The sequence below is a fragment of the Ammospiza nelsoni genome, chromosome 6, assembly GCF_027579445.1.
Source record: "Ammospiza nelsoni isolate bAmmNel1 chromosome 6, bAmmNel1.pri, whole genome shotgun sequence".
NCBI classification, from domain to species: domain Eukaryota; kingdom Metazoa; phylum Chordata; class Aves; order Passeriformes; family Passerellidae; genus Ammospiza; species Ammospiza nelsoni.
Window position 1 is genome coordinate 48717096 of NC_080638.1, and position 13236 is coordinate 48730331.

At 38.2% G+C, this 13236-nt stretch overlaps 1 protein-coding gene across 1 annotated transcript in view; it reads left to right on the forward strand.

The window, feature by feature from the left end:
• Nucleotides 1-13236, forward strand: part of LOC132074867 (ras and Rab interactor 3-like) — a 153062-nt gene that overhangs the window by 38848 nt on the left and 100978 nt on the right. The window contains exons 3-5 of the mRNA XM_059474905.1: nucleotides 9504-9580; nucleotides 10775-10849; nucleotides 12611-12695. Coding sequence (XP_059330888.1) covers nucleotides 9504-9580; nucleotides 10775-10849; nucleotides 12611-12695 — 237 coding nt within the window. The remainder of the gene's footprint in view (nucleotides 1-9503; nucleotides 9581-10774; nucleotides 10850-12610; nucleotides 12696-13236) is intronic.

Below are 13236 nucleotides of genomic sequence, written 5' to 3' on the forward strand. Positions count from 1 at the left end.
GACTCTCTGCTGTTTGCCTCTATTCTATATCAATATGACTGTTATTCTGGAATAACTACTATGCATTTAGGAGATAAATCAGCTTCCCTTCCTGAAATCTCCGGTGCTGCTTAGTAGGCAGTATTAGTATGTGGAAGTCTCCAGATCTTCCACGAAGCTGGTTTTTACTTACCAGATTTCCTATCAAATATGAGGATATTGAAATTTATAGTAGAGGCTAGAGCTTAAGAGATTTTTCTTGAAGTACTGCATGACTGTTTACAGCTTCTCACTGAGTTTCTAGACTAATGACAAAGTGCTCCAAGGGATGTTGTCTGGGGAGGACTGTGCAAATCTGCCATTTGAAAAGTTATTTATGCAGTAAATGAATTGCGACATAGGAACTGGAGAGTTGAGTCTTGGTTGCCTTGGATGGGATTACCTATGTGGGAAAGGTGAAGCAGATTGTTCATCTGTGGCATAAGAAATGTGTTGATGTCATTTTTTATTATTGAGCAGAGACTGCATGCTGCAACTCTCATGTGTTTGTGACTTTGAGCTAAAACATGTGAACTGAGAAGTAATGCTAGTAATCCTGTGTGCTCAAGAAGTGTAAACCTGGCCCTACAAAATTGTGGTGTTTGTTTAAAAGGTAAACAACAAGTCTGGGTCTCTTTTGTTTGTCTTCTGGGTTTTGTAAATCTTTTAGGTTTTTGGGCTTGTGCCCTCTTCTACAAACACAAAGCTACAGGCAGGATTTTAAGTGAAAGCTGATGTTCTTACATAATTGCACAATTTCAGGACCATGGTTTCAGAAAAAGTAAAAAACCAAATATGATATGTTTTACAAAGAATTAATGAGACTTGGCTATACCACAAGCGTGGTTCACACGGAAAAACTATTGTGCTTCTGATTTCCGTATGAAAATGATTCTTTCAAAGCACCAAGGGGTACATGGAACCAAAAGTTAGAGTGCTTGACTTCAAAGCCTGACTTCATCCAGAGGTTTTTAACACTGTTGGAGGGTTGTTTTGAGAGCTTATTTGGTGCAACTTAAAATAATTTTCCAAAATTCAACTTCCGTCCAAGAGAAAAGCAAAACTTGGCGAATTAACCAGCAGATCAGTTTGTGGCCGCAACAGCCTGATTTTTTTAAGGGCTGGATAGGGCTTCTGAGTTCCCTGAAAATATTGGCTTGCCTGTGCTGAGCTCTCTTGGATATTCTGGCCTCAGTAAGGTCACCAAAGAGGCCTTAAGGCCTCTGCCTTAGTGCAGCATCTTTGAATTTTACTGGTTCCCTCTTGGTTAAAGGAGTTTTTTGGACAAAGTACAGGAAAACTCACTGTTGGAAGCAAACCTAAGTTGGCAGGGGTGGAATCAGTGTTTGAGTTAGTTCTTTTTACAACTGCCTTCCATAATTTTCCTTTTATATCTGGAAAGATAAGCTTCTAAGTAAGAAAAGTAAACAATACCCATGCATACCCATTGTATGCCTTTCTCTGGTCTTAGTAGGCCTGACTTAAAGTCTGCTGTTCCTAGGCTATCTCATGCCCATTTGATTCTAAAAAAGCAATTTGTTAAACTTAATCTTAGCCTGGTAGAATCTTAGCCATGTATAGTTTTGGGCTATTTCAACTTGAAGAATATCACAATTTTCCTAGATGGTTGAAATTCCTACTTGGATGTGGTATATTTTAAGTATTAAATTTCGTTTCTTTTTCTATGCATTTGGGGGAAAATAATGGTGTGTGCTAATACAGCTGCTTTTAAATGAGCCATGCTGAAGCTTTTACCAAAGTAGAAGGGATTCAAAAGATTATTATTAGGTATTCACTGTACTGAAGGCACAATAGCAGAGTTTCATTTAAAGTGCACTTCTGTTCTGAATGATAGCTGCTGTGCCAGCTCATGTGGTTGCTTAATTATTTCATCTCAGTGTTTTCTACATGTGTTCTGTTCAATTTTCAAGTAACCTAGTAGCTTTTCTGGCTGCTAGCAATTCAAACTTCACCTGTGGTCTGACTTGGATCCTGTCAATTTTGCCAGTGATTTTGCCATTTGAACGTGGTTGTCACTTCTACTGAGGGTGTACCTGGCAGGTAATAGAACATATTCTATCTTATTTGAGGTCTGTCCCCAATACATGGAAGGAGGTAGTAATCACCCAGTTTTCTTCACTGAAGAAGGGTGGGTAGAAGGAACTTCGTTGCCCAGAAAAAGTACTTTTGTAGTCATTTTGAAGCAGAGGTGTTCATGGGACAGGATCAGTGATATTTTATAAAGAAAGATGTTATTTCCTGTCACTTCTTTTATATCTGTTCTTAAATGTAATTGCTTTTTTATTAGCTCTTCCATGGTAGCCAGCTTTTACTTTTTTAAGGGCAGTTTTGATCCCATTGTTCATTTGGCACCTATGGAATAATGTTAGAATGGACTAATAACGCATCCCTGTGGCAAATGAGGTCTTCAGATGTTCAGAAAAGATGATTTCTACCTTGGACTAAATTCACTTAACTGATCCCTCTTGCTTGCATATTCAAGCAGCACAAGGAGGATTTTCTCCCTGCTATGAAATTCTGTAGTGTGAGGAAATCTGCCAAGGGCAGCTTCTCTGGTGCTTGTTCCTTGTATACAGCCTGCTGAGAGTCATTTTGGGAACCAAGGAAGAGGTAGTGGTCTGCTCTGATTGTCAAGCGATTCATTAGTCATAATGCAACAATATACGTAAGGACAGCTCCAGTGCATACTCTGTAAAAATATTTTTTAAAGTATTTAAAAATATATATTTTAACCGGGGAGTTAATACCCAATTATGTGTAGAAGTGTCCTGTTGTGCCAAATGGAGTGGGTCATTTCAAAGGGGGTCACTACTCCAGTGTCTTAAAATTACATTACACTTTTTGTAATCTTTTCAGTGACATGCTACAGTTTGTCTGCTTGACTTCAAAGCTCATTGTTACAGAAATCAGATTGTAATTTTTCCCCTAGCAATACAGTTTGTGAACAGACCTGCAGTGAAATCCCCTTGAAGATGCTATTGACATGTCAGACAAAGCAGCATCTTCTTGGTGTTATTGTGAGGTGAATAAACTGAGTTTATTCAGTGATTAGGCTGAACAATTAGTATAAATACTTTCCATTCTTTAGTTCTGGAAGAGATTTTTGAGTCTGACTGGGAGTAAAAAAAAAATCTAAACAAGATCTCGTTGAGCTTGAGCTGAGAATACCAAAACCTCATAGTGTGATGTTTGATTCTCCAGCTTGTTTGCAGCTGGAAGGCTTGCCTGTGAAAAACATAAGGAATTATTCTTTTCTGAAGGGCTGAAAAGTTGTCTGACCTTTTAATAACTGTCCTTTTTATGTGAGTCACAGCATTGATTGTTAATCCAGTCATTATCCTTTTTCCAAAAGGTAGTGATCTTGCCAGGGACATCTCTTTTTATCTGTATTTAAAAAGGACACAGCCAAAGAGCTCTCTCCTTCAAATGAAACAAGATGCTGTAGACCATAGAAACTAGACTTTGAGGAAGCAGAAAATGAGAGAGAGGTGGAGAGGGAGTGTCAAATGTGTGAAGCTCAGAATGGGAAGTTCCATGTAGAGACAAATTCCATGTGGAAGACACAATTATTTACTGGTAACTGACGTCTTTAGTTAATTCATAGGACAGTCAAGAGGTAGTACCATTTGAACTGTTCACATTATTCCATGGTGTTTATTCAGTCCTGAGAACCAGAATTATTCCTCCAGAGCCTGGAAATGGCATGTCATAACTGAAAAAGCTGCACCAGTGCTGGACCCTGGCAGTGTTTGAGCTGCTTTGCCAGCCTTGGCTCAGAGTAGTGTAAACAGAGTATGAGTCAGTGAGTGAAAAAGAGGAGAAGGTGAAAATTTTTTTAACACCCTGGTTTAGGAATCTGACGTGTGAAATAAAAGGGTTGGGGTCCATAAGGTGGTATTTTGAAGAATACGCTCATGCTTAGTGGAAAACTGGTAATAAGAGAAGATGCTAGAAAAGTTCAGAAATTGTGTGAATGGTCTGGAGGCCAGGGAGAAAAAACCAAGCAAAACATTTCAAACCTTGGGAACCTTTTAGAGGTTTGTTTTTTTTTTTTAGTAACACAAAGGTTAATACATGAAATGCTGCTCTCTGGTACGTGGATGCATCCTCATGTTGCAGTACTTGTGTATTCTTGGGTCCTCACTGAGTCCTCTAGATCATGAACTGGGATTTCATCATGCCTTTTAATTTTTTGGTTGATAGATAATTCTTAATGTGCTTTTTCATTGTTTGAGATCAACTTAATGAGTCAAAATACTTTTTTATAAAAGAGAGGAGAAACTCAATGTAAGTCTAGAATTTAATAAGCTATTAATTTTACTTTTTATTGTAGCTAATCCAGTTTTGTATAGACATTTTCATAACTTCATAATAACAGAATTTTCAAGGCTATTTCATAAATAATACCATTCTTTACAATCATATTAAATGGATTTGATGGTTGGGAGTTGAGTCAGTTATTTGCTTCATAAGCTGCTACTTTTCCATTGCACATATGATTGCACTTGGGAGTTCTCTTTTGGTTGAGCAATGTAAATTAAATTAATATACCAGAGAGAGAAAACTTGTTCATAATTCTACTGTTTATGAGGTGAGGGGTATGGAGGAGGATGCTTAGTGTGCCTCCTGCCAGATGGTACTTTGCCTGCAAATAGAAAGCTTGATCTTTGGCATCACACAGTTTTACATGGATGCACAAATGCCTCTCAAAGAAGTTGGGTGGCGTTTCAAATAGTTTCATTGCTCTTCATTTGGGTTATTGTTGCCTTATTGTTGCTTAGGTGGTATAATCCATGAGACAAGTTTACTCAAGAGTTCTCTAGAGAAGCATCCTTGCAGAATTTTTCAAATAAATGTGTATTTCTTTGAGTAACCCATGCCTGATTTGCAGTACGAGTGCTGCCTAGGTTAGTATGCAGCAAAAGCTGAACTGAGTGTGAGGGAAAATCCTCTAGTCATCCTGCTACAGAAAACTGGAAACAGCTGTCAAATGGGAATGGGAGCTTTAAATCTTGATAATTCCTACTTTTTCCAGAGGGCATCCAACATGATCAGTGAACTGTTCATTATTTCTTCTTTAGTCCTTTTAAGATTTGTGTGTTACCAGCTTTCATGGGTAAATGTGCTTGCTGAGTGTACCATTTTTCTTCACTGCCAATTTAGAGTTAAGGGCCTGTTAGCTTGTGGAAAAAAAACCCAAAAAACTTTAATATATGATGGCACATATATGATTTTCTAATGACTATTCAAATCCATTACATCTAATTTAGGAAAGTATTATTAAAAAGGAGGACTTCCATATGACACATTTTATATTTGAGTAAACCAGTTTCACTGTGATGGTAATATCTTAGGGTTTGACTTTGTTTCTGGTATTAATACTACATTACATAACTGAAGCCAATGCTTTTCTATGAGCAAAAGCTACCTGCTATTCTTTTCTCAAGTGCACAATTACTGTCACAATATTTACAGTGCACAGGTTGTGCAAGAGGATTTGCTGAGTGCGTTATGTCGTTTCCTGACACAGCCTACATGTACAGAGGTCATTGCTGTCCTCCTGAGACTGTTCCACTTCAGCACCTGGAGTAATAGGTGAAACATGACAGGGGACTGACCCTTTTGACATTGATGGTAAAGAGAATATGGAAGGATGCTTTCCAAGTTGCTAACCATCTTTCTGTCAAAATCTTCCCAGTGCCCTGATTTTGAAGACCAGTGTGGGCAGCTAAAGTCACAAATGTTTTAAAAGCAAGACTAATTATAAGACATACTTATCCTATTCATTGCAACTCAGCTTATATAGGGCCCTTGCATTCAGGGAGATGCTGTTGGAAGGAGTGATGATTTTTTGGCGTTCAATCAAATCTTGCAGCAGATCAGTATGGCATTATAATTTAGTGCAATTTGCAGTACCATGAAGTCTGCTGCAAAACTCGTGTCACACAAACTGTTGATATCTTGCTGCTGACACCAGGTAATGATGCATGCATTTGCTTGGCAGGTACAAAGAAGCTCACTTCTGCACACAGTGATGAGTTTGTTCTCTGTCACTGAGACACAACTACAGGTGTATGGACACAACATCAAGCCTGGGGAAGATGAGGATCTGGACTGTGGGAAGGGAATTGCACACAAAGCAGAAATATACTTTAGTGCAGAGGTGCCTAAAGCTGTTTGCAGTGCTTAAACAAATGACACAAAGTTTAAGTATTCAAGCTAGCTTGTGAATATGATTATTTAAGGTGTAAAAGTGGAATTCTGTCTTCTGTCTATCCTTCATCCCCTTACACATCTGTTCTGGGTGAGTCTGATGATCAGCAGTCCCTGAGTGCCAGGGTGCAGGGGTAGGCATTGGAATCTGTAGCTATGGCAGGGCCTGAAGGGACAGAGGAGCGAGATGTAGGCATGAAAAGGGGCATTGAGCTTTTGTGTACATCATGTGCCTAACTCCCTTCATGCAAAGGCAGAGCTGATTGCACATAGCCTTCAAAAATATGCAGAACCATTTTCCCTGTCAGGAAGAACCTTAAGAGTTGTAGCAGGCTTGAACACTTAGCAGGTGTTAAGACTTGGCATGTTTGTTGTGAGTAAATCAACTGCTAATAAGGTGAAGAAATCACATGTCAAGGCAGGTTATAAAACCACAGATCCACGTGGTTCTTGAGATGGTTGTCAGGCTTAGGGGATTCTGAAACTTCCCTTCATTGGCAGCCTGCCTGTCAGGGTATGGGTAGGGCATGTGGGAACAATGCTCTCAGGGTACCCAGAATTAATCTGCTCACAGCCTACGTCAGGGCAGGTGTCACAGGCACGCCGGGGTTGCCCCAGCTGCTCCGTGCCAGCTCTTCTCTCTGGAGCCAAGCAGGAGCTTACGCTCTGCAGCTGCTCTTGGATTCTGCTCTCAGGCATGCTCTTTGCATGCCTTGTATAGCTCTTTAGCCACAGACAGCTCAGCTGTTTTTTTATCAAAGGTGAATCATGCTTTCTGTCATGCCATAAGCAAGGATTTTTTTATGTCAGTGACTCAGAGAAGAAGGCGGTGGCGTCCCCTCCAAGTCGTAACTGGAGAAGGTGCTTTTGTTTCCCCACTCACTTAATGATTGGAGAGAGGGAACAGATTGGTGGCAATTTCAATATAGACTTGGCTTTTTCTTGGTGCCCTCGCTTCCTCCTGAGATGTGTGCTGGGTAAGATGAGCTGCAGGACCCATGAGTTTGCAACAGTACCAGCAGGATAAATATTTCTGTATTTCTATCTGGTTTTAAGATGATGGGTGTATGTTCCCCTCCTTTATTTTGGCAAAGGTTAGCCCCATTAGATGTACTGCTCTTCATTTAATCTCCTTCTCCCATCTGTTCTGTCTCTTTTCAGTAGAAACCAAGGAGATGTAGCTCCCACTCAGGCAGACAGATAACTTCATCTCCCATACATGAGAAAATATCTCTGTGTGAAGCAGAGCAGTGCCGTGCTGTGCACACGTATCAGATGTACCACGAGGGCAGACTGCTCTCTCAAACTCTGATAATGTCATATTCCCTCTGTCAGCTTATACAGATGAGGGAATCTGCCCCCTTCAGCTAAGTGTTGAATCCCCAGGCTTAAAATAGGACCCAGGGGAATCCAAACAGCTTTTTCCTGAGAAACCAGGTTATCACAGTAGTAGGTAAGAAAAACAAATAGTTCAAGATACTAAAGCCATAATACAGCTAGTAAATAAAGAACAGTGCATGTAGCTAAGGTATACAGAATTTGTAGATAATTGTTAGACCAAACCTGTGATTATTTGGATAATAAAGCCATAAAGACAGCAAATGTTTATACAGTAGAACTCCATACTGTACCTTGGAACTCGCTGGTAGGTGGCCATTTCATTAAGAAAGAAATCTTGTCTACCAAGCTCCAGATCTTTGTTTAATTTCCCTGACTTTTATAAAAGATTTTGAATTGTCTCATTGTGAGAAAAAATGCACACAATGAGCTCTTTGTAGAGAGGAGCATTATCTTTGAGAAAAGCCGTCTTCATGTTAGTTCATGCAGTATTACCTCTGTGAGACAAACAGGTGTTCATTACAAGTAGTTATTTATTACTAATGCTGTTATCACCAGAACATACTGTTATCACTGTCTAGGAAGCAAGGCAGTTTGCAGTGAAGCTGCTTTGCTTTTGTTTTGTGATTAGATGCCTACACCAGTTTATTTTCTGGCTCTTACCTTTGATGTCCTCGGGAGTTCTGATTTCCTATTTAGTATTAATTTCACAGAAGTAAAGTTACCTTAGAAAGATTAGAAAAATGGTGATTTTTATTCATGCTTCTTAAAACTTCAGTTTATACTACCTTAACAGTTTTTAACATTGTATTGTGAAATATTATACAGTCATCTGAATGAGATGACCAAGTAGGTAATAGCTTCCCAGATGACACATCCAGTTTGCCAAGATGGGGAACAGGGATATATTCCTTCTGCCATGTGGTGGCAGTAAGGGGATGGCGTTTCTGGCACAAGCACCTGTGATGGGAGCTGCACACCTTTGCATCCAGTTATGTGATAAGATCTGTCTTGTGTGCAGGGTCCTGTTCTCATTGCTGGAGACCCAGGCCAGGGCTCTGTTCTTTGCTGTTCTATGTGTGTTCTCACAGCCACAGCTGGAATGGAGGAGACAGAGGGCTGCAAAAAACGGGGGTTGCAGTGTGAATGGTGTGTGTGTCCTGAATACATCCACGGGGGCATGGTATTTCAACCAGTGATGTAAGAACAACCATATTGTGGAAGCAGCTGTAGATCTGGGTCTTTTCTCCCACTTCTCTTCCATTATGGAAGTTTCCTTAATGCATTTTTAGTTACTAATCACTTCAGAAAATATTAGTTTTTCTAAGGCAGAATTTATTAAAAACACATGCCTTGTGTGCTTACTAATTTTTTACCGTATATTATTTCATGTGGTAAGGAGTAACTTCTCTGAAAAAATTTGCTTTTGTCAGCTAATGTAACTGTAACAATAAGTTCTTACAGTTGATGGTATTTCAGTATTATTCCAGAAATGTATTCCATTCTCATAGAGGGAATGATATTTTTTTATACTAGGTATTACTATATTACTGTATATAGCAGTGTATTGCTACAAGGAACCTACGTGGCTGTTACATGCATATGTGCTTCTGTTGGCATCTTAAAATGTTTATAAAACATAAAATAGATTAAAGCATTGTGGATTGCTGCATCTTGACCAGTAGTTTGTGAATTATCCTGTACTGTGTTCCTGTAAGTGTCAACTGTGATTGCACAGTGTCTCAAAACTACAGAGCACTAAAGAGATTCTGAAATGGCAAGCTGTAATATAATACATCAGAAGAGGCACTTATGTCTGGTCATATGTTTCTGCAGATGCTTCCCTTTTTTTCATTCTTCTGTTTCTACAGGCTGTGTACATTTTTTTTTTAAAAAGTATGTTTTTCTTCCAGCCATTAAGGAGTTTCCTGAAGATATATTTACAAATAAAGAACGTCAGCAAGGAGGAATTCTGCTTCATATCATTGCTGTAAGTTGTTCTCTACCATGCTTCCTTCTTGTTTTCCTTTTATGTTACTTATTCTATTTTTTAATAACATGTTAATTATTATAGTGACCTTACTATGTAGAGTTCTGTATATATCAGCAAGTTTTTAATACTTTGATTTCAGTATTTCTAATACATCTATATGAGTACAATTTCTTAAAAGGTAACACCTTGGGGACATGGTATGGTGGTGGACTTGGTGTTGTTGGATTAACAGTTGAGCTTGATGAGCTTAAGGGTCTTTTCCAACCTAAATGATTCTATGACTCCGTGATTTAAGAAAAGTATGCAAGTCTGAATTTGCAGTACCTATGCATTCATCCTCTTGGAGATAAAATCCTGGCAGAATGGATCACATGACTTGTATTTTACATTATATAGACAGAGTTTGGGATTCCTTCATTATTAACATCAAGCATGATGTGGAAGTTTCTTTAATCTCTTTCTTTTCTTTTGTGCCTCTATGCAACAGATGTAGTTATAATTTAAAAAGCCCTAAAGCCACCCTAAAGAAATATAGAAAATATCATGTGGAATTTTATTTTCTCTTGTATTAAAAAACAAAGCAAGTGAGGTCTGCAGGCTACTGTTTCATTCCCAGCTCAGGGAAAGTAAAGTACAAAGGAGTTCTGTTTGATGGACAGCAGCAGGATCAAGCCCACTGCATGGGCACAGCACATAAAGCTGCATTGCAGAGTGGGAGAATCACACCTATGCAGGGAACCAGGATCATTTGTAAGCATTTTCGTGCAGTGATCCATGGCCAGAGTCCACTTATTTCTAGGTGTAAATATTTCCTGAATATTGTTCATCAGCCTGATTTTACTTTCTATATAATTACTTGGTTTGATAATTAGTTAAAAATATAGAAGATGACTTAATAACTTTGTAGCTTTACCTGTTACTTTTCATTATATGACATGTGTTGTGGCATCCTGTTCTCTTAAAGTGTGGTACCTTTCATATTTTAGGGTCTGACAGATGTTCCAAATGAGATCTTACATTCAAAAATCTGGTTTTATGTTGTAGATTTATCAACAGGAAGATTTTAATTTGGAATGAAATAAAAAGTGAAGCTATACTTTTGCTAGTTTGAATAAAGGTAGCATTACCTTTTTTCCTTTTTTCATATACAGGAAAAATCTAAAGTATTCCTTGAATGTATTTTCTTTACAGGCTCTTTATATGTTTTATGCTTTGGCCATAGTATGTGATGACTTCTTTGTTCCATCCCTAGAGAAAATTTGTGAGGTATGTTAACAAAAATTATCACTCTTTTAGAAATTTATTTAGAGAATATTACTTAGATATATTATTTCCCATTAAAAAAATGAACCAGTGTTCTGTGCACACTTGTTTCTCTGGCCACACTCAAGAAGAAAAAAATAAAATGAAAGATTTAATGAGCTTGGATGGCAAACCCCACTCTTAAATACCTGAGGCATGTAACTAGAAGAGGGATGGGTTGGATTTATTATTGTACTCCTTTTTTGAAAAGTAACTTGAGGAAAGATATCATAAATAGAAAAATTATTGTGGTTGCTATGCAAATCTTATTGTACATCTGCCACCATTTTAGCAAGGAGAAAGGAAGTATACATGGTCCTGGCATAAAGTGGAAAAAGGAGAAAATCTGTGAGAAAAGTATGTACCTTGGATATGGACTCAGAATAAAAATCTTTGATGCAAGAAAAAAAAAGTAACATAATGGCTTTACCTAATTTTGAGAGGACTTCGCAAAATTACTTTTAGGATTCTAATTGAATTGGTTGTGACAGGGCTTGTAAATGTATGATTTTGGTGAACAAAATAAATACATAATACAGATGTAGATTTTAAATCCTTTTTAAACACAAAATGAAAATTGCCACTTTTGCTTTTAAACAAAACTAAGAGTGACCATGTTCTGAAAAACTCCTGGGTTTTTTTTTTGTAGCTAGTTTAAAAGTCTCTTTTCCTGTTACTAAATGTACTAAATACCTGCTGGTTTTACTCAGAGTTATAAGCTTACACTCATCAGTAGAAGAACAAATAGAATACTAAGGGAACACTAAAATACTCAATTGGGATCTTTCCAGGTGTTCAGTATTCAGCATGCACCTTAGACACCATATTTAAGTTATACTAGTTGGTTGTACCAATTACTGGCTACTGATCCTTACTAAAATCTTTACATTTTGTCTCACATTCTGCTGAACATCTGAACAGCTACCAAGAGATGAGATAGCACATTTAGGTTTGTGCTCCTGCAACAGTATGACTGGTAATAGATCATATTTGTGTTTGTTTTGTCAAGAAGTGGAGGATGCCATTGTTTTCAGCTTAAGATGTTTTCAGGCAAACTTCTTGAAAAATACAGGATTTTTTTACTTCTCCTTTTGTCCCTAGTTACTTTTCTAGCCTTGAAAGAAAAACAGTGTACTAAACATGATTGTAGAGACTCTCAAAAAGGGAAAAAACTCCTTCATAAAAATGTGCTTCAAGGGAAAGATCTTCAGACTGCTAAATTGATGCAGCCCGCTTGTGGACCTGCACGTGTTTTTGCTGGTCTGAGAACTCTTAAGTTACCTATATCCTATTAAAGCTTAAGAGACACCATCGTAAAAATAGATCTCTCTACCATGCCCAGCTCTGTCTGTGTCTAACTGGACTAATTTTATCTGTGTCAGCAGAGAACTCACCTTTGATTAACACAGTTGAAAAGTGAAGCCAGAATCCAGCCTGCTGTTTGTAGGATTTATTCACAAAAGTTGCATTTTTCTGTTACCAATTTTCATTTTTGAATTTTAGAAGCCCTAAGAGTTGGGGAATTGAATGACTGTGTTTAGAGTTACAGAAGTAAATTAATGAAAACAATTTGAGATATTTACAATCCTTTTGCATCTGCAGAGATACATTTCTTTCATCAGCTTCATGTAAGCCACAATTGGCTATTCATTTACATACATAACTGTAGAAGTCCACAATGTAAATACAGTAGCAGTGCTGAAATTACCAATTGTTTTCTTCTAGAAACTACATTTGAGTGAAGATGTTGCTGGAGCCACATTCATGGCAGCAGGGAGCTCCACCCCAGAACTGTTTGCATCTGTTATAGGTATGGAGCCCACACACAAGCTTTTTTGAGATCTGCTGTTAAAAATCAGCAGCAGATTAAGCGCAGGTACCTGTTCTGCTGACAATTTATAATCAGCAATTGCAACTGTCAGCTAGTCTGTGGTTCATGGTATCATTAACTACTCAAAATATCTCATGAAACTGTGAGTCTTCTCTCAAAACACAGAGAGAAATGTCTGATTCTGAGCACAGGATGCAAAAGAAGATTTATTGAAGTCCCTTGAGAAGTAATTTGATATATTTGGAAATAGATTAAGAGCAGCCCTGAGGAGAAAGACTTGGGGATGTTGGAAGATGAGCTTGTCATGATCTGTCGCTGTGCAGCCAGTGTGCACTTGCAGCCCAGAAAACCTGCTCTGTCCTGGGCTGTGCCAGGAGCAGCGTGGCCAGCAGGCTGAGGGACGTGGCACACTGAAAACTAAGCTGTGAAACAGAATTTACTGTTGAACTAACTAGTTGAGAAATCATTTACTAAAAGTATATATGTAAAGATTCTAAGCCACAGCTAGCTAGACTAAAAG